The 19,939-nt window shown below is 63.3% G+C and overlaps 1 protein-coding gene across 1 annotated transcript in view; it reads left to right on the top strand.

Moving 5' to 3' along the window:
- The first annotated feature begins 13,397 nt into the window (after nt 1-13,397).
- Nucleotides 13,398-19,939, top strand: part of KCNT1 (potassium sodium-activated channel subfamily T member 1) — a 58,946-nt gene continuing 52,404 nt past the window's right edge. The window contains exon 1 of the mRNA XM_027104318.1: nt 13,398-13,551. Coding sequence (XP_026960119.1) covers nt 13,457-13,551 — 95 coding nt within the window. The 5' untranslated portion in view covers nt 13,398-13,456. The remainder of the gene's footprint in view (nt 13,552-19,939) is intronic.

The raw sequence follows: 19,939 nt of genomic DNA, 5'->3' as shown, positions 1-19,939 counted from the left end.
TCCCACGCACCCTCTCTGTGCCTTCCCTAGCACCCGGGCTTGCCTGAAGGCTGGCTGGCCTTCCTGCCTCACCCACCCCTGCCGCCTGCCCGCCCCAGGCCCGGGCCTTCATTCTCGGGGCTGAGCCCTGGCTCTGCCCTCACACAGGCCTTCGCTCCTGCTCTCCCTCCCCGCCCCCCACCTCCAGATGCAGACTCACTCCACGAAGCCCCCGTCTCCAGCAGCTTCTGGGCACCTCACTCTCCCCGCTTTTAGTGCACAGTGTGAGTGGTTCCAGGTCTGTGCGCACCTCACCGGGTCTCCAGGGGCCGTCCCAGTGCTGGACATGAAGCCCACAGGGGCTTTGTTGGAGGAGTAATGGAAGGAAGGGAGGGAGGAAGGGGAAAGTGGAGACTGGTCCTTTTTCAGAGAGGTGGATCTTTAAGGGGAGGGGAGGATACTAAAGCTCTATTTCAGTCAGGAGGACTTCAGAGCAGTGCTGTGGGCTGCTGTGGGCGTGGGGGGCAGTTGCTGGGCGAGTTCACAGGGAAGCGAGGCAAGAGGGAGCTGGGGCAGGTGTCACTGCGGTGGTCAAAGTGCGCCCCAGGTGCTGGGCCTGGGACGGAACTAGGTGACAGAGCAGAGCCCCTGCCCCCGGGGAAGCAGGAAACCTGTCTCCAACTGAGGAGGGGCTCAGGGCTGCAGGTGGGCGTCCTGGGGTGGGGCTTTGGGCGGCGGGAGCACCCAGAGATGGGCGAAGTGCAGCCGTGGGAGGTCCTGCCACTTGAGGGCCTGGGTCCACGTCTCCACTCTGCTCAGCTGAGTACTGAAGGTGGCATGGGGGAGGGGCCGGCCAGCCTAGGCTGGGGCCGCAGGTCAGATGCTGGAGGACTGGCGGGGGCGGTAACATGTTGCACGTGGAGTCAGGCCATGCAGGAGAGGCGGCAGAACCCCAGGAGGCCGGGCCTGGGATAAAGGGAGGGCTGGGCAGGGGACAGAAGTCGCCTCGCGATCGAGGGTGATGCTGTGAGGATGGGTGGGCCGGAGATCAGGTTGGGGAGCCAGGAGGCCAGGGCCCATGTGCTAGGCCCGCACTCCCGACAGAAGGGGGCGCTCCAGGGCCTCTGCTCTCCAGTCCTGCGCAGCCCACAGCCTGGCTTCTGTGTTGAGTCCAGGGAAGGCTGGGGATGGCCGGTTCTGCCAGCACGTACGGCCCGGCATTTACGGGAGGTGCGAGAAGCCCGGCTCCTTGCCCTGGGAGGGTCCCCCGTGCCCAGGAGAGGGCAGTGCCAGGGCAGACCCTGCAGAGCATGTTGGCCCGGGTGTCCAGGGGCACAGTGGGGGCTTTGGCGGAGAGATCCCATCTGCTGGGCTGCCTTGCTGGAGCAGGTGGGCTGGAAGCCAGGGCCTGGGGCTCTCTCCCCTTCCTGCTCCTGGCTGGGGAGGGATGGACACGCCATTGTTCTGGGGCTTGGCTCCTACTTGGTAGAGAGGGGCCAAGTTCTGGTTTCTCTGAAGCTCTCAGGAATGTTACCGGGCTTGCCAGAGTTTCCCGTCACTGACAGCATGCCAGTCATCTCGTGGACCAGCCAGCCAGAGGGCACCTCCAAGGGGCCCGCAAGATGGACACACCCTGGCAGGAGTCCTGGGGGAGGGCAGAGACCTGCTGGGGGCCAGGGGTGGGTGGCACTCTTGCAGCAGCATCCTCCTCTCAGGAGGAAGTAGGGAAAGTGCCCAAGAGGTAAGACTGAGGATGAGCTTGGGGACAGGCTGCACTCCTTCTGGGGACTTGGGGGCAAGCCATGCCTTTGCCAAGTTCACACACACGCGCGCGCACACACACACAGTATCTGTTAAGCTTGCTGTTTTCTGGAAGTAAACAGGGATGGGACTTGAGACTCCTGCAGATGTCAGGACCACGAAGTACATGCCATGCACCCTCCAAATCAGCTGGCCCAGCTCCGCCCTGACAGCCCCTGCACTGACCACCCCGCTGTGGGTGGCTGGGTTGGTGCCCCAGGCGGTGAGGTGAGATGAGCTGCGCGGGTGATGCTGGCTCAGCTCCCCCACCCCCGCCTGACGCCGCAGTCCCTCGCCGTTCTTTGGGAGACGCCTCCCTTCCCTGTCTATTTCTCTGTGTTTCCGCCACGCTTATGGTTCAGTGAGGGTCAGGCCAGCACTGGGGACAGAATAGAGGGTTCTACCTGCGGGGGCGGGGAGCAGCTGAGCCAGGGTGGCAGTGTGAGCGTGTGGGGCCCTCCAGCGGATCCCCCCGCTTCCTGGATGCCTTCCTTTGGGTCGTGGGGTTGCAGCAGGCTGCGGGCCCTCCTCTGCCTGTTTGCCAGGTGCTCCGTGTGGGGCTGCGGCGAGAGCAGAGCAGGGCGGCCGCGCGCCGCAGAGGTGCCGGCGGCGGCAGGTGGCAGCGTGCAATCACTCCTGCCTCCAGGGGTCCGACCTCCCTTCCTTCTCCGGGCCCAGCGGCCTCCCAGGTGTGCCGCGAGGACGGACAGACGGGGTCTGGGTGCAGGCCTCTGCAGGAGTGACAGGTGCCGTGGGGGGATGGGGGTGGGGCAGGTGCTGATCGGCCGCCCCTCCCAGCGGCTCAGAGCGAGGGCAGGATCGAGCAGCGCAGGCGCCATCGCCGATGCTCGCGCTTTAAACAGGAAGCGCCCAGAGGCCCCCAGCCCTCTCGGAGCCCCTCCCACCATGCACCCCTGCCCCTGGGGGCGCTCTTAGGGTTTTCTAGCCTTTAAAGAGCCTCTGTCCGGTTTCCCGGGATTACGGGGGCGCCGAGCGTCGCGATGGAGACGGGTCCCCGGGGTGGGATGCGGGCGGTCCCCCACACCGTCCCCAGCCTGGTTCCCGACGCGGCCGGCAGGGGCCGCTCCAGCACAGGCGCCGGAACCGACCCTGGAACAGGCTCTTTTTTCCCACCCCCACCGTAACCAGAGAAAAGTGTTTCAGGGCAAAGCGGGGGAAGAAATCGCCAATCGCTCCCGACTCGTTTGCTCCTCGGCTCCGAGTCGCAGCCGCCGCCAGCCCAATGCCGCTCCCGGACGGGGCGCACAGCCCGGGGGGTGTTTACAGGGGGGCGCGCGGCGGGGGCCACACCAACCGGACCTTCGTGTTCGACGACGGCCGATGCGCCGCCAGGTACGGTCTGCAGTGCCCTCCCCCACGTGGAGGAACCCCGGACGGGGCTCGTGCCACCCCAGGGCCCCTCATCCTCAAATCCCCACTTCCCAGGACTACCTGCTCCCCAGGACCCTGGAGCGTGGGGAGCGTGGGGAACAGGGGTGCCCTTCAGGACCCGGTCGCAGTGAGGCGAGCCCTTACTCAGATGACCAGCAGGTGGCCAGAGTGTGGCCATTCTTACCTGCGGGGCTGTGAGCATCTCCCAGGCACCACGAGGCGCAGACCCTGCGGGCAGGAAGCTGGAGTGCCTCGCATGCCAGAGGGGCCAGGTGCTGTGCTGGCCTCCCAGCCCCCTCTCTGGTCAAGCCTTGGGGAGGAGCCAGTGGGGGTGGCAGCGCTGTACCCAGCAAGGCACAGGGGCCAGGTTTCCCCAGGTAGAAGTGGGTTTTCAAGGGCAGCTCCTCCTAAGAGCCTTGTTTGGGGTGTGGGGTGCAGGTGGGGTGTCAGACGAAGGGCAGGAGTCCTGGGTTCTAGTCGCTTGGTGATTTTCGGCTGGTCACTTGTCTTTCAGGGTCCCTGCTTATTCATCTGTGTGAGGAGAGAATTAACTAACAGGGGCTTCCAGGTGGCCTGGGAGCCGACCTTCCCTGTGCAGTGTCCCACGATGCCACGAAGCTCCTGCCTGTCCAGGTGACTGGCACAGAGGGCACCGTGCCAGTGGGCGTCCCAGGAAGGGCAGAGCGGTGACAATCCCGACGGGAGTTTGCCCCAGGGCCCTGTCCTAGGGGCGCCCTCCCCACCCCACCAGCCCCAGAGGACAGGCACACACGTCTGCCCCTCACCCTGCGCCGGGAGCCAGACTCCAGGTCACCCACAGCCGCTGCCCTGTGTGTGACCCTCCCTGGCTGGGCAGAACCTTGGACTCTGGGTCCCGCTCGGTCAGCTGTTCTAAGGCCGGAGAAGGGGTGGATGCTGGGGTTCAAGGCCAGGTGCTCCGGCTGTTTCCCTGTGGGACTTGGCTTCCCAGCTTGCCAAGTGAGTGGTGGAGCGAATGGTCTTTAAGGGCCGTTCCTGGTGAGGGACCAGGACCGGAAGGGGAAGCTTCCAGCCACACGTCAAGGGTCAGGGTGGTCCCTTTGCAGGGACAGCGCAGGTCTGGCACCCGTGGGGTCCTGCGGGCACAGCTTTGGGTGAGAGGCAGGGGCCCTGAGAGCAGGCTGTGTAGGTGGCATCCTTGGGAAGTGGAGTTCACCCCGTGAGGTGGGCACAGCCTGGACCTCCCTCGGGCTGCCCTGAGGGATCAACCAGGTGGCGTCTGTCAGGCACAGAATAAGTGACCAGAGAGGGGTCTTGTGACGTGGTCCGGATGCCCCTCTGCCCATCTCCCTGCTCGGACAGGTGTCACCCATCTTTCTGACGACCCGTGTCCAGTTCCCCTGCCCTACTTGACTGCCTGCTGCAGGTGAGGTAGGGGCTCGGTCCCCCAGACGGCTCCGCGTCCGCAGGGACAGCGCTCCTCTCCCCTGGTCGGAGCTGACCTCTGACCCTGCAGTGATTTGCCGTCATGCTTCAGACATGTGTGGAGTGGCTGCCAGGGCCAAGGGTATGTCAGGCAGGCTGGGTAGGGACCCCACCCCCTGCCCAGAGCAGGGGAGACTGGCTGAGAGGGGAACCTGGCTGGGGTGGGGTGGGGCAGCGGGCAGGGGAGACTGGCTGAGAGGGAGACCTGGCTGGGGTGGGGTGGGGCAGCGGAGGCCAAGGCTGGCAGCTCAGGGGGCTGGGCTTTAGCTTGGAGAGGGAAGACCCCGTGTAGGTGTGTGAGGATCCAGGTTGGTGGAGCTCGAGGGGTGGATTCCCACACCAGGCTTCACAGCAGGGTCAGCCCTGGAAACCAGAGTCCTAGCTTTGCGCCTTCCCACTGGAACCTCCTGGTCCCCCAACAGCCCTGCCTACCCAGGGCCAGCATGGGACCCTCTGGGCCCCAAGGGTGGAAGGCGCAGATCTAGGGCTGGCATCCCGCCAGGGTGCATGTCTGGCTGGAGGTCACGGCCAGCCCTCCCGGCCCATATTAGGGAGCGGTGCCTGCGGGGCAGCAGGAAGTGGCCCAGGGTCCGTGGGAAAAGGTTCCCAAGGCCCGAGGTGCAGGCCAGTCTTGTGCGGCAGGAGGGACAGCTTCCTGGTCTGGGGGCCAGAGGGAACTTGGGGGTCGCCTTCGGCCCCGGGGTGGCTACGGCCACAGCTCGGGAGGACGGAGGTGAGTGAGCAGGGTTGGGGTGGGGCACCCGCTCGGAGCTCGGCTTGTGTCCAGCGCGGGTCCATGGGTGTCATCTGTGCACTCGTGCGGGCTCCGTCCACCGTTCCCACGGGCGTCCCAGCCTGTCCGTGTGTCTGACTAACCCCGGGTTACCTGGCACGACCCTGCTTCGGCAGGAGTCGTGCTTTGTTAGAGGGTTTCGTGACTGAATCATGAACTCTGCCCTGAGGCTTCTCCTTCCGTCCCCGAGGATGTGGGGATTTGCAGGCTGTGCCCGGGTGTGTGCAGCCCCTGGGTGGAGCCCCGAGATGGGTGCTGGCCCAGGGGCAGCGCCTGATGACACGGGTGGTTTTAAAGGAGTCGTGGGAACTCTGTGGGCTGTGTGTGCGGATGGGCCACCCATGTTCACCAAAACCTCTTCCTCCTACCGTGCTCGGGGATGGGGAAGCCTGGCCCGTAGCCGAGGCCCATACTAGACGCTGGCAAGTTTAAAGCATTTGCAGAGGACGAAGCAGGGTCAGTAGGCCAGCTCCGGGCTGGGGTTCCTGGAAAGGCCTTTCCCAAGAGGTCTGCTCTGCAATTTAGACTTCCCACAGGGGGTGTGTTCAGGGGTCCCTTGTGCAGTCTCTCTGGCTGTGGCCAGCTTGTCCTGCATGGGGCAGTGAGCCCCGGAGGCCACCCTGCAGTGCCAGCCTTGCGGACCTGGGATGCTGCCCTGCACGTTGACGATGACGTGACCAGAAACCCCCCTCCTGCCCATAGGACAGCCTCCCGCCCCGGGGGAGGCCCCACGTGAGCCTTCAGCCGTCTTCACAGAGACCCTGGCTGCTGGGCCAGAGGTTGCTGCTGGACACCTCTCGGCAGGTGTCTGATCTTGGGAAGAGCTCCGAGTCTTAAATCAGGGACGGAGGCCCCAGGTGCCAGGCGAGTGCGGAATTTCACCCCATCTGGCAGACATGGGGGCCCCCAGGGTGTTGGGAGAGGTGACCCTGGAGGTACTGGCAGATGTCACAGGACAAAGGACAGGGAGGCCAGCCGGGGAGCTGGATTCTCTGGGACGTGAGGCTCTAAGGAGAGGGACCTGCCGGGTGTGCGGTGTGGGCAGGGTGTCCCCACCTGGGCCTCAGCTTCCAGGCAGGGCCCAGAGCGCCCCTGCAGGCTGTGCCAGCCCTTGGAGCCTGGTGGCTGAGCAGGGACACGGTGGTGCCCAGTCCCACGGCTGTGGGGGTGGGGCACACAGGGCAGCCTTCGGCCTCAGCCCCCCGCAGCTCGGCCCAGGCCTCCCCCGGCACCTCCCAGTGGCCACCACGCACCCAGCCAGGGGGCGGGCACCCAGAGGGTGAGTGCTGAGTCTGCCATCTGGACGTGGGCTCGCTGCCCGGCACTGAGGGACCCGGGCACACTGCATCCCCCGCGGGGGCGTGTGGCATGGGCTCTCCCCAGAGGCAGATCCAAGCCCAGGTGGGCGGCCGGGAGGGTGGGAACTGCGATCCCCGTGGCTTCTGCCTCCCCTGTGTCCGGGGGCGGGCCCATGGCTTGGGGAAGGCCAGGGGTGGGGATGGCGCCCCCGTGGCCACACGGCCACCAGGCCCCTCCTCGCTGTCCTCTGGGCTGGCTTTGTGCCGGGGGTAGCTGCTACGAAGTGTCCGTTTCGATAGCTCTCCAGCTTGAATTTGGCTCAACGACGACGTGTTCTGAGCTTCCCCTCTGGGATCTGATGCAGCTCGGAGACGGCGGTGAGCAGCCGTCCACGGCGTTGACTCAAAGGCTCCTCCCCGAGGGAGAGGGTGGTCCTTCCCCAGATGTGCACCCCCGCCAGCTCTAGGCAGCTTGAGCAGCTTGGCCTTTTTATGATGGTGGGTGTCGCGGTCAGCAGAGGGATTCGGCGGTTTTCTGCTTCCGCGGGCACCCAGCCCAGCGCTCGACTGACGGCTCCCCGACCCTGGTGGTGCTGTGACGTCTGCAGGACTCCCCTGCGGGGCACTGGGCAGGGATGTGTGAGCATGCGTGTGCACTGTGCATACACACATACACGCCTGTGTGCACGCAGGCACACACACAGGTCCATGCGTACCCACGCATGTGCACACACGTGCACACATCCCCCATCCCTCTGTCAGTCATAGGTCTCCAGTTTCCTTGGAAATTTTGAACCGAGTGTGAGCTACTGAAGGATGCATCTGAGGAGAGAGAGCGCGTCTTTGAGCCTGAGGGGGTGTCCCTCAGTCCTACTCCGGGTTGGCTTGAGCATTGCAAGCAATCTGGACCCCTTTATAAAGGAGCCTTGGGGGGAGAAGGGACATTTCGCCAGGATGTCACATGCCCTTCCTCCCCAGAGACCGGCCCGTGGCTGGGCCCAGGACAAGGGCTGGGGCTGCGGCTGCAGCCTGGTGATGCGTGGGGAAAGGAAGGTCGTCCTGGCGCTTCTCACGTCCAGTAACTCAAGCCTTGCTCGGTACGTCTCCTGGTGTAGCAGCAAGGTTGAGGCACAGCCCTTAGCTCACCGTTCGCCACCCCCACACCCGCCGAGCTGTCACTGTGCGGTGGGGACATCCTGAACAGCTGGTATGAGCCAGGCAGCTAGAGAAAGCCCCGTCTCACTGGGCTCCTCTCCGAGCAGATTGTTTCGTTTTTAACCTAAACGGGATCCTTTGAGAGGGCTGCTCTTTTGTAGAGACGTGTCCACTCGGGTCACTGGGACCTGCGTGTTCACAGCGCAGCATGTCCTGCGTAGCACACGTCCGGGCCTTCTGCAGGGTCATCGTGAAGCTAGGGTCTGTGCCCAGCGTCCTAGGCACAGAGGAGGGTGTCCCAGCTGGAGTCTCGGGGTCAGAGAGTCCCCCCCCCGCCATCATGGTACTTGCTGGGCTGTCTCTCTAGTGGCCGGGGAGGCAGCAGGTCCTTCACGTGTGTGTCAGTTGACTTTTTTGTTTTGTTTTCTCTTCTTTGAGCTGCTGTTCGTTCGTCCTTTGCCTCCTCCTGCCTGTCTGTCTTTCCTGCGTGACTTGCAGGCATCCTTGCACCGACCTGATTTCTCTCACTGTTCTTCCCTTTCATCAGCGTGTCTTTAAATAAAAGCGTCTTGTTCCCACGTGGAAGCATTGATACGTCTGTCCTGCTGAACAAGAAGCTTCTGGACCCCACGCATCTTTGCCCTGCATTCTCTTCCAGGCTCCTCCTCGTTTGGGGGCTGTGAGCTGGGGTCTTTCTTTAGCTGACGGAAGGCCCGCGGCCGGATGGCGTAGCCACTGAGAGTACCTGAGCTCCGGCACTGGCCCTGCCCAGGTAGCTGAGTTACTTCAGTTCTGTGGCGTCTGTTTCCCCGTCAGCAAACTGGGGGGACGCCATTCCCACCACACAGGATGTTGTGAGCATCCCGTGAGAGGCCCTGAGGATGGGTTGGGCTGCTCTCATTCCAACAGCAGCACTGAATTACTGATGTCCCTCCCGAGGCCTCCTTTCTCTCCTGAATTCCCTTGCTCTGTGTTCTCTCTCATACCAAGCCCTAGAGATCCCGTTGCTGCAGCTGTAAATTAGCCCTGACAGCTGGCAAGGCCCGTCCTTCTCTGTTCCCTCTTACACCTGTCCTGGTTAATCAAATTAGGAACGTCTCCCCCTATATCTAACGTATTCATGGGTTTGGGGGTCTTAAATCTTTTTTCTGTATCTACTCACAAGATCATATGGATTTTCTCCTTTAATTTCTTTTTTTTAAATAACTTTATTTATTTATTTCTGGCTGCATTGGGTCTTCGTTGCTACATGCGGGCTTTCTCTAGTTGCGGCGAGCAGGGGCTACTCTTCCTTGTTATGTGTGGGCTTCTCGTTGTGGTGGCTTCTCTTGTTGCGGAGCGCGGGCTCTAGGCGTGTGGGCTTCACTAGTTGTGGCTCTCAGGCTTCAGTAGTTGTGGCTCGCGAGCTCTAGAGCGCACGCTCAGTAGTTGTGGTGCACGGGCTTAGTTGCTCCACGGCACGTGGGATATTCCCGGACCAGGGATCGAACCCGTGTCCCCTGCATTGGCAGGCGGATCCTTAACCACTGCGCCACCAGGGAAGCCCTCCTTTAGTTTCTTTGCATGGTGAAGTATACTGCACTCTTTTTCAGATAAATCCTATCTGGTATTGCTGGTGCGGTGTTGTTATGCACTGCATTCCATTTAGTAACAGTTTCCTTAGGATTTTTGCCTCTAGAGTATTAAGGGAGATTGTCTCACGTATACATTGGTGTTGTCTGCACCTGACTTGGGTGATGGGATTAGGAGAATAAGCGAAGTCGCTTCTGTTTCTGAGCTTTGGAATGGATGGACTGAGGTGGCGGAACTTGTGCGACTACTGGGGCCTGGGGCCTTTGGCCGGAGAAGCAGGTTTTTGACCACTTTACCCTCCTCAGCTGTGCTTGACTCCTTGACCACCAAGGGGGCGGATTTGGGAGGGAAGGGAAGCAGGAGTCCTGGCCCTCAGAGGGGTTCCCCTTGGCCGCCTGTAGGCAGTGCAGCTGCTGGTAAACAGGACGGCCCCATATCAGGTGTACCTGGCTTCCCCACGCCCCACTTTGTGGGCCTCTTCCTGGGCTGTGTGAGCCCAGAGGTCCTCACCTCCCGTCGGAGGGACGGGGAGTCCCGGCTGCACGCGGGGTTCTGAGGATTCTGTGCCACATGCTGCATTCACAGTGCCTGGCACACGGCTGGCACTGGGTGCTGGGGCCCTGGCTCTCCCTCCTCTGGGCCCGGAGGGTCAGGGCGCGCGAGCACAGGTGCACCAAACTGGGAGATGACTTCCCGCCGTGTGTGCCAGGTGTTGGTTTCCTTTCTCCTCCTTAGCCTCCCTTGTTGGATCCCGTAGGTGGGCATCCCGAGTCTAAGCCCCCCAGAGGGGCCTCCGGCCAAACTGGGGAGACCGTGATGGGGAGCTGGCCATCCCAGGAACCTGACGCCTGGGGCCAGACCCTTCGTCCACTGGAATTTGGCCAAACTGCTAGCTCACCAGCCCCAGATTAAAAACTGACGTGGATTACGCACCCGTGTGCTGGATACCACGCTGCACACCTCAACCTTGCTGTCTCCTTACATCTTCACAGTCACCCGCTAAAGGTAGACGGCGTCAGGACATTCATCTACAGATGAGGGAACTGAGGCTCAGGGAGTGAAGTGACTCTCATGGGGCCACCCAGCATGGACTCATGGGGCAGGACCGAGCCCGCTCAGTCATCGGGACCCTTGGTGGCTCCCCGGGCCTGCGGGTTTACGCCGACGGGCCCTGAGAGTCCCCAAGGCCTCGCCTTGGAGGGGGCTGCTCTGCCCTGGCTCGGCAGGGGGTTGGTGAGTCGCACAGATGAAGTTCCATGCTTGTTCTGAGGGCAAGCTAGGGCCGGGGAGACGGACGCCTTCTTTATGCCAGCGAAGCACTGAGTTCTCATAGAAATCGGCCGTTCTTCCATGTGGCCAGCACACAGAACAGAAAGGATAATGGGCGTGGTTTGGGGGTCCCAGACTTCCTCCCAGCCCCTCTGGGCCCGCAGGGAAGAGGGAGTGGGAAGGAGAGACGAGGAGGTCGAGGTGGGGCCTTGCTGTCGCCCCACCTGGACCATCTCAGCTCCGAGGCGGATGGGACCCCCCACACTCCCGCATGCCCGAGAGCTCTCAGCGACACAAGCCTTTGGGCCTGGAGAGAGGCCTCAGCCAGCCCCCTCCCTCCTGCAAGCGGCACCGTTCCAGGAGACCTGGGGCCCTGGTTCTCGGCCAGCACAACAAACACTCAGGTTCATGTGGGCTTTCGGCTCCGCTGGTGCAACGAGGCAGGATGCCAGGAGGCCTGTGGGGCATCTGCTCTGCACCCTGTGCTCACTCCAGTGTCCGGTGTCCCAGCAGCACCGTCAGGGAAGAAGGGCAGCGTCCCCCCTCATCCTCCCCAGGCCACAGCGTGTGGGCAGGGGCCTGGCCTTCTGACTCCTCGTGCACTTCCTACCCCCGCTGTGTCCCCCTGCAGCAAACAGCGGCCCTGGGTTCCGAGCGCTTCCACGGGCCCTGCCGTGTCCGGGCCTTGAGGCCAGGAGAGAAAACCCAAAGCAGGTCCGAGTGGGGAGGGGGTCAGAGGCAGCCACGCCCGGGGAGCTGCAGCCTCTTGGGGTTCTGCCATTGAAAGGGGCAAAAGCAAGAAGACGCAGCCCCAACCGCGGCCCGTGTGGTTCCCCCGCCTGCGTGCCCCTACCCACGGCCCCGCCAGCTTGTGACTAAGGAAAAACATGCAGCCACGCTGATGCAATTAAGGAAATGTTATTTCTCGAATGCTGCCAGATCCTCGGGGTTGACCCGGGGACCCGGGAGGACGGCACGCAGGCGTGTTGGGCCCACGTGGTCTCTCGCAGCCTTGGCCTGGGATGGTCGTTGAGCAGCTCCCGATGGCCGTGGGATGGGGGGCTGACACCTGCCTGCTGCTCGTCCAGGGGGTCGGGAGGCATGGGCCAGGCCCTCGGTGGGGGCCCAGGGAATGTGTCTGCCCTTCCCAGGTTGGGGAGGGCGAGGAGGGGTCCATAGTGCCCACCCGCCCGCGTGGACCTCGTGCTCCAGGTGAGTGGCCCTGGCCTCCCAGCCTCTCGTGCAGCCTGCCCGTGGTTTTTCAGCGTGGGAGTGAGTGTGGTCAGCAGACCCCTGCACCTGCCCAGAGGCTGAGCTGGGCTCCTCCGTCCTCCTCCTGTCCCTTGGGGGGACGGGCTTGACAGTGGGGAGAACCCACCTCCCCCCCGCCCCAATTCATCTGCCCTGCCTCCTGTGGTGACTGAGAAGGGGCCCAGGAGGCCATTCCCAGGTCCACCACTAAAGGGTCACAGCTGATGTGCTGCTCCCCCGACCCTGGGGTCTTGGCTCTTAGAAGAGAGAGTGAGGGCTCAGCCCAGCGGGCAGAGGCTGCGGGGAGATATTATAACTCCTGCCTCCCCACCGGTGTCCCACCGGGCGCTGAGGGGCAGCACCTAGGTGTGGCCTTGGGCTGGACTCAACCTGGAAGGTCAGGTGGTTGCCAGAGGGCCGGGGGTCCCCGGGGTCTGACCTGACTCCCACTTGCGCTGGTGGCCGGGGCCTCTGAGAATCCCCACTAGTTAACTAGTTACCGACGTGCAGCTGCTCTGCTGCATCCGGCACCCTGTGTTGTGGCGGGGCTCCAGGGGAAGCTAGTGAGCCTCTGACTTGGAGGGCAGAGAGGGCCTGTTGTGATGTCCAGAGGGCCCTGGGGGCTGCTGCCCTGGACGCTGGAAACTGGGAGCCTCGCTGCGTGAGGGTAACTGCAGCCAGAGCTCACCTGGGTGTGGGGATGGGGGCAGGAAAGGGGGAGGAGCCCCGGAAGACGAGTGTTGGTGCCCCAGGAGGCTGCAGACCGCCAGGGACCCTCCCGGTTTACCGGGTGTGACCCCTGCTCTACCACTGCCAGGTGATTGGGACAGGGGTCTCTGTGGCCTCAGAATCCTGGTGACACTGGGCAAAGGGACAGCTAGGGGCTCAGAGGGATCCCGCCCTCCCCTGCTGACACCCCCTCGCAGGCTCTGATCTGAGCTGAGCTGCTCGGCCCCAGGGAGGCCGCAGATGAGGGCCTCTTCTTAAGCCTCCTGGTCACTTCCCCCGAGCCCAGCAGCCTGAGGGTCTGGAAGGGGGCCTTTGAGGGGGAGCTAGGTGTCCTGGGCCCTGAGGGAGGCTGAGCAGCCGGCTTTGGCAAAGTCTACGTGGGGGGAGCCGGGAGGGCTTCCACGGCCCCCGCGGCATCGGGGGTGGTGTGAGCGCCTAACCCTGCCATCGGCAGTGGTGGACCTCCCCAACGCCCTGGAGGTGCTTTGTTCCGAGTGGGCCGCGCAGCCCGGCAGCAGCTGTGGGCGCAGCGGCGGGGCTGTGCTGCGCGGCCAGGCGCGTGGGGGGACGGGGCGGGCCGGGGGCGGGGGGCCCGGGGGCGGCGGGGCCGGTGGGGGCTGTGCTGGCCGGGGGCCGCCCTGCGCGCCGAGAGCGGGCGCAGGCTGAGGGGGCGCTGGCGTGTGCCCGCAGGCAGCCCGGCGCCGGGGACGGCGGCCGCGGGGACGGCGCGCTCCTGGACACCGCCAGCCTCAAGATGAGCGACATGGACTCGGAGCTCGTGCCCTTGCCACCGCGGTACCGCTTCCGGGACCTGCTGCTGGGCGACCAGTCCTTCCAGAACGACGACAGGTAGGGCGGGGGTCGGCGCGCGGAGTTGTCCGTGGTGCTGAAGGCCGCCGCTGCGCCCGCGCTGCCTGGGGCCCGCGCCCTTCAACTTTCCCGGGTTTCCGGGACCCGGAGAAGTTGGGGGGTGGGGAGGGTGGGAAGCATTTTCCCGGGAGGAGCCTGGACGATGGGACGGGAGGCTCTGTGCTGGGGAGTCCCAGAGACCAATCCCCGGGCCAGCCTCCCCGGCTCTGCCCACAGGCCCCCAGTCCCGCTGGCAGCTCTGCTGATTTTGGGCACAAGCCAGGGCCGGAAGCGCCACGTGGCGAAGCCCCGCAGGCTGGCTGAGGGCTGGCGTCCTCCAGACGCTGGCTGTGGTCATTTATTATTAATTAAGGGAGCTCATGTTGTGGTCACTTACCAGGGATGACAACGTGCCCTCACCTCGGATTCTCCTGGGGGGCACAAAGCAAAATGAACTCGAGTCTTTCGGCAAAGGACCCGCAAAACGAGCCCTTGGAAATAATTCATGTGCTGAGGAGGCTGGCAGGAAGCTGGGAGGAATGTTGCTTTTCTCTGCCCTTTCCCCAAATAGCTGTCTCAGTAAACACCCAGCACCATAGCTCCGTCAGCCTCGGGGGAAGTTCTTTATGCGTGCAGGGCCTCACGCTGGAGCCTGTGGGACTTCGGACCAGAACCACTTCCCTTGCAGTGTGTTGGGGGAGGGGCCCCGGTATCTGCGGGTCTCCTTCCCCACCAAGCCCTGAACTGGGCTCGTGAATCTGCAGTTGTCCCAACAGTGCAATTATTCAAGTTAGCACATGAAGTCCGTGAGGTTGAAATCCGTCAGGGCACAGATCAGGCTCTCAGAATAATCCACTGCTGCGGCTGCAGCTGGGAAAGAAATCGTGCTTGTGGAGGAGGCCAGTATGTCAGGACTGTGTGTGAGACTTGTGGAAAGTGAGTTTAAAATCCATCCTGCCTGCCGGAAACAGAACATCCTTCCAGACCTCCCATAGCATTCAGTTGCATTCTCCAGGTGGAATCAGGAGGAGAGATGGAACCCAGGGGCTTCACCCACATAGAACCAAGGGTGCAAACCCAGCAGAGGGGCACATGAAGGCCGTGTAGTTTTATCTTGTTGGACTGAGTACTGTGGTAATAGGTAAACCCACCCGGAAACACACGCCCAGGTGAAGAGTTCGTTTAGCTACCTGGGTGGGCAGCGGCAGAGGAGGGCAAGGCCGAGCACTTCTCTAAGCCAGACGTGAGCTCAGCACCTTCCTGAGTCAGCACCAGGAAGCACCAGCCTGCTCCGCTGGGACTTGATTAATTCTCGATAACAGCAGCCCCAGAGGTTCTTTCATAGGCGGGCAGGAAACAGCATCCACCTCCCCGAGTGGGCCCGGGGCCTCCAAATGCTCCAGAAACGCCAGTGACGGCAGCTGATGTAACTGCAGTGACACATCCCTTAGATTTTAGGAGTGGATGGCAGGTCCTTGCCGTCAGCCAAGGGTGGCGTGTGTCTGCCTGGAGGGAACTGTCCCTGTCCCCTGGGAAATGGGAAGCTGGCACTGAATCCTCCACCGTGCTCTGGACCCTGTGGCTTGAGGGGGGGTTATTGTGGTAGAATATACAAAACCTAAAATATAAAGTGACATTTGGCACATACACATCATCACCACTATGTAGTTCCAGAGCATTCCATCACCCCAGACGGAAACCTCGTACCCGTGAGCAGTCACTGCCCTGCAGCTCCTGGCAACCCCCCAGTCTCTGTTCTCCTCGGCCTTGTTTTCAGGGGGAAAGTCTCCTGTGTGCTGGGCCCAGGGACTTTGTGCTTGTGTGCCCATGGTGTTCAGAGACGGGCTGTGTGTGTGTATGTGTGTGGGGGGGGGTAGGGGAAGTCCTCCAGAGGACAGGCCCCTGTGGCCCCCGGGCAGGCGTGGAGACCCTGCGCTGCACTGTGGAGAGGTGGTAAGGATGTGTCTGTACGTCGGGTGAGGGAAGGGAGCAGGCACTGGGGCTGAGAGGCTGTGGGGCAGCCGGAGGGCCCGAGAGGCTGGAGGCCAAGGAGGCCAGGCTGCCCCACCAGCAGGGCCGTGTGCACTCACCCCGTGCTTCCGTGTGCCCCAGGGACAGTCCCGCAGAACCCGGGGCTGGGCCGGGGCCGGGGTCCTGGGGCTGCAGGAGGAAGGGCCGGTGGCCTGGGCGAATCGGCACTGCAGACGGGGGGCGTCGTGGGTTCGGGGAGAAGAGCTGTGCTTGCCCTCCCGCGCGCGCTCCTGGGTCCCTGCTGCCTGGGCTCCTTTCCAGCCCCGCTCACGCGCCCCGGGGCAGCCTCTGTGGGGTGAGCGGGGGCGCTGCTGCCCGACTCCTGGCAGGCTGTGGGTAGGCGGCCAGGGCTGTGGGCTTCCTGTTCTCCAGGGGAATAAAGCCACAGCCATGAGTCACCACAGCCTCACACACCGTGGCCTTGGGGGGAGGGGGGCTCAGCCCGCGTGAGCGAAGGAGACTGCTGGCCAGCCTCTTGCAGGGGGGCAGCGAGGAGGCAGGCAGAGCCAGGACTGGCCCACCTTCAGGGGGAAGCCAGGGTCCTAGGGGACCCTCATCACTGCCTGTGGCCGGGTCTCAGGGCTCCTGGGGAGCAGGGCTCTAGGCAGAAGCCCTAGACCTGGACCCTCCAAGGCCTGGGGCTCGGGGCTCCCTACCCTGTCCCGGGTCAGCTCACTGCCCCTTCGCCCCAGGAGCCAAGGGGCAGCTCCAGGAGGCCCCTCCCCGTCCGCAGCGGACCCTCCAGTGCGCCTGGTGTACCTGGCCCTGGGGGATGGACCTGGGGCTCTGAGGGCCCCCTGTGGGGCTCAGGGGCTGCAGGCCTGGCTGGGCGGTGAGCCCCCACGCCGCTCCGCCTCCTGCAGAGGGCTGCTGGTGGCCTGGCCTGGAAGAGGCGGCTGTGAGGGGAGCGGGAAAGGGCTTTGCAGACGGGGCTTTGGTCGTTGTAAGTGTTGCTTCCTTTCTTGGTCTGTAACATGGACACGAGGCTCCAGCCAGCCGCCACACCTCACACCCTCTCTGCACTGCGGTGCGGGGGACACGGGCTGTCCCACCACAGGCTCGTCTCCCACGAGGGTTAGAACCAGCCAAAGGCTGGGGTGGGCAGAGCCACAGGTGAGAAGGCCCGGCCAGGTGTTCTCCTGGCCCGCGTGCTGGGACCAGCTGCTTTCCCCAGCTGCCTGTCTGTCCAGGACCCCAGCCCACAGCAGGAGGTGACATCAGGGTCCGTGCCCCCCCGCCCCCAGGCATCTAGTGGGGGACGGGGTGGGGGGGTGGGGAGGTGTGTGCGCCCCTCTGGGGGCTCCGGGGCAGCGCGGCTGCAGGGAGGTGAGGAGGCCAGGCCTCCAGGGTTAGAGCGCTGCCCAGAAGGGCCCTGTTCTGTGTTTCCCTGAGCTCCCAGCAGCAGAGGATGGAGCCTGGCTGCTGCTGTGGGAGTGAGCGGCACCCCGTGTTGTTTCACCCAGCAAGCCGAGAAGTGGGGAGGCAGGCCTGCGCTGCGGGCAGCGCCCTGAGGACAGACCCCTGCCCCGCCCTGCAGGAGCCACTGTTGGCAGCCATGGCCCCCAGGGCTGGACCCTCCGACCCCTGGGCTGGGCTCTGGGAGGGGCAGGCAGGGCTCAGAGAGGTGCCTTTGGAGCAGGCCCAGCCCCCCGGGGTCCCCTGGGTTCTCCCTGCGCGGGGGCTGAGTTCAAGCCCCTGGTTTTACCTTTAAATTCCCAGGGCCTGGCTTCTGCTTAGCCGCAGTCAGGATGGGGCAAAGGTGGGATGCCGGCCCCATCCTGGCCAGGGGCCTCTGTCCGTCACAGACCTGAAGGCCTTGGAGGACATGGCCCACCTGGGAAATGGTGGTGGCGCAGGCTGGTGGGGCCCAGGCAGGTTGGGGGTCCCCTGCCACCTTCAGCTCCATGCAGACTAGGACTGGATGGTGCTGGGGTGCGGGGGACGTGTCGTCCAGCACCCCGGAGTGTGGGTCTAAAGCCAGATACCACACCTCCCCCCACAGCCCCTCCCCACCCAGAGCAGCCACCTGGGTGTTCAGGCCCAAGGCCCGGGGTCCTCCCGGACCCCCTCCCTGCGTAAGTTGGTCACCCCTGGGGCAGCTGCTTCTGTGCCCTGGACGGCTGCCTGCCCTCACACCAGCCTCTCCAGTGGGCCCCCAACACTCCCAGCTTCCTCCGTAGCCCAGGCCTGAAACGCTTGTGCTCACCTCAGCTCCCTCCCACCTGAGCCCAGGGTCCTTCACCTCCTCCCGGGATCCGCCCACATCCTCCGCAGCTGGGCGCCTTCTGCCTTCTCCCGTCTGCCTCCGTCTCTGCAGTTTCTGACTTTAAACCATAGACAGAACAGTGGCGAGCGCGCTGGGTGCATGGACACTGGGAGCTGAACCGGACGCCGCCAGGCGGCTCTCTCAGTGTCCCTGTGTCTCTTGGGGACTCACTTTCCTCTGTCTGCATGATTAGACCAAGGAAAGGCTCAGGTCCTGGCCGATTCTGTGTGCTGTGTCCCAAGGGGGTAAGATTTATATCGATCTTTCTAGCACTTTCCGGGCCTGGGGCTCATTTGCCTGCATCTCTGCCACACCACTGTAGGACTGGGCCAGGTCTAGTTCTCCCCATGGTCACCTGGGGCCCCCCCGCAGAGAGTGGCCGGTGCTCCCAGGGGCAGGCCGCGCCTTCCTCCATTCTGTGTCCTTCCCTCTGGGTGGGCCTGTGGGGGCTTGGGTCACCCCCAGTCCTGGGAGGCCAGGAGCAGGCAGGATAGACAGCGAGAAGATGGAGGATGAAGGAATGAGAACAAACAGGACGGGGAGGGTGTGGGTGATGGAGGGGCGCACACACGTGTGAGCAGCGGTGTGGTCGCCTCCACACCAGCCCGTGGACACCAAGGCAGGTCGGCGGGGCTCCTGGACCTGAGTCTGCACCTGGAAGACAGCCACACTCTCAGTGACCCAGGATTAGGGGTAGACCAGTCAAGGTGTTAGCAGTTCTGTGATGAGAAGGGGCCCTGGCTCCCCTTGCCCACATCCCGAGGATACTGCGGGAGACCCTGAGATGGCGAATTGGGCGTCCCTGGGAGCCGGGTCCCCATCCCGGCCCCTGGTGTTGGACATCTCAGTGCACCTGTTTGCCTCTAAGCCTGCATCCCGGGGACTTGTGTGCACGCATCAAAATTAAATTCCTCCCGATCAGTGCAAAGCAGAACACAGACATCCAGCGAGAGGGTGGCCAGCATCCTCCAGTGTCACGGAAAGCACGCTCGGTTTCTGTTTCACATTGCGGTTCCCTTCACTCCTGATAGGCTTCCCACGATGTGCCATTTGCCGTTGAAAATTCTATGCACGTGTCATTCGGCTTCATCCACTTGGAGTGAAAATGGGAGGTGAGAGTGTCCAGGCTGGGTCTCAGGCAGCTCGAGCTCTGTGACAAACACCCCAGCCTAGGGGCTTCACCAGCAGACACTTAATTCTCACAGTTCTGAGGCTGGAAGTCTGAGATCGGATACCAGCCAGGGGTGGGCGGGGGGGCTGGTGGGACCTCTTCCTGGTGTACAGACTCCTTCTCACCGTGTCCTTACGGGAGACACAGGCAGAGACACAGAGAGCACGTGCTCTCATAAGGGCACTAATCCCATATTAGGGCCCCACTCTCGGGATCTCATCTAACTTTAATCACCTCCCAAGGCCCCACCTTCAAACACCATCACACTGGTGGTTGGGGCTTCAATGTGAGTTTGGGGAGACGCACACATTCCATCCACAGCAGGCTTGGGGAAACAAGGTGGATGCTACAAAAGAGATGGCTGGGGCTTCCCTGGTGGCGCAGTGGTTGAGAATCCACCTGCCGAGGCAGAGGACACGGGTTTGAGCCCTGGTCCGGGAAGATCCCACGTGCCGTGGAGCAACTAAGCCCGTGCACCACAGCTACTGAGCCTACGCCCTAGAGCCCGTGAGCCATAGCTACTGAGCCTGCGTGCCATAACTACTGAAGCCCTTGCGCCTAGAGCCGGTGCTCTGCAACAAGAGAAGCCACCGCAACTAGAAGCCAACGCACTGCAAGGAAGAGTAGACCCCGCTTGCCGCAATTAAAGAAAGCCTGTACGCAGCAAAGACCTAACGCAGCCAAAACTAAAATAAGTTAATTAATTTAAAAAATTAAAAAAAAAGAGATGGCTGGTAACCTTTCATGGGGTTAAGCTCTGCCTTGCTTTCAGATTCCTTACACCCCGAGAACATCCCAGGATCCCCAGAGGGAGAGCCTTCCCCTCTCCCCTCACCCACGGGGTGCAGGCACCTGGTGAGTCAAGGCAGATCCTGCAGGAAAAGACCTGTTCAAGGTCGCACAGCTGATGGGGGGAACTT

Source organism: Aethalodelphis obliquidens, unplaced genomic scaffold (assembly GCF_003676395.1).
Source record: "Aethalodelphis obliquidens isolate GAN/ISIS:26980383/991018 unplaced genomic scaffold, ASM367639v1 scaffold7, whole genome shotgun sequence".
NCBI lineage: Eukaryota > Metazoa > Chordata > Mammalia > Artiodactyla > Delphinidae > Aethalodelphis > Aethalodelphis obliquidens.
The sequence above is the reverse complement of the archived record's forward strand: the minus strand, read 5'-3'. Positions and strand labels throughout refer to the sequence as shown.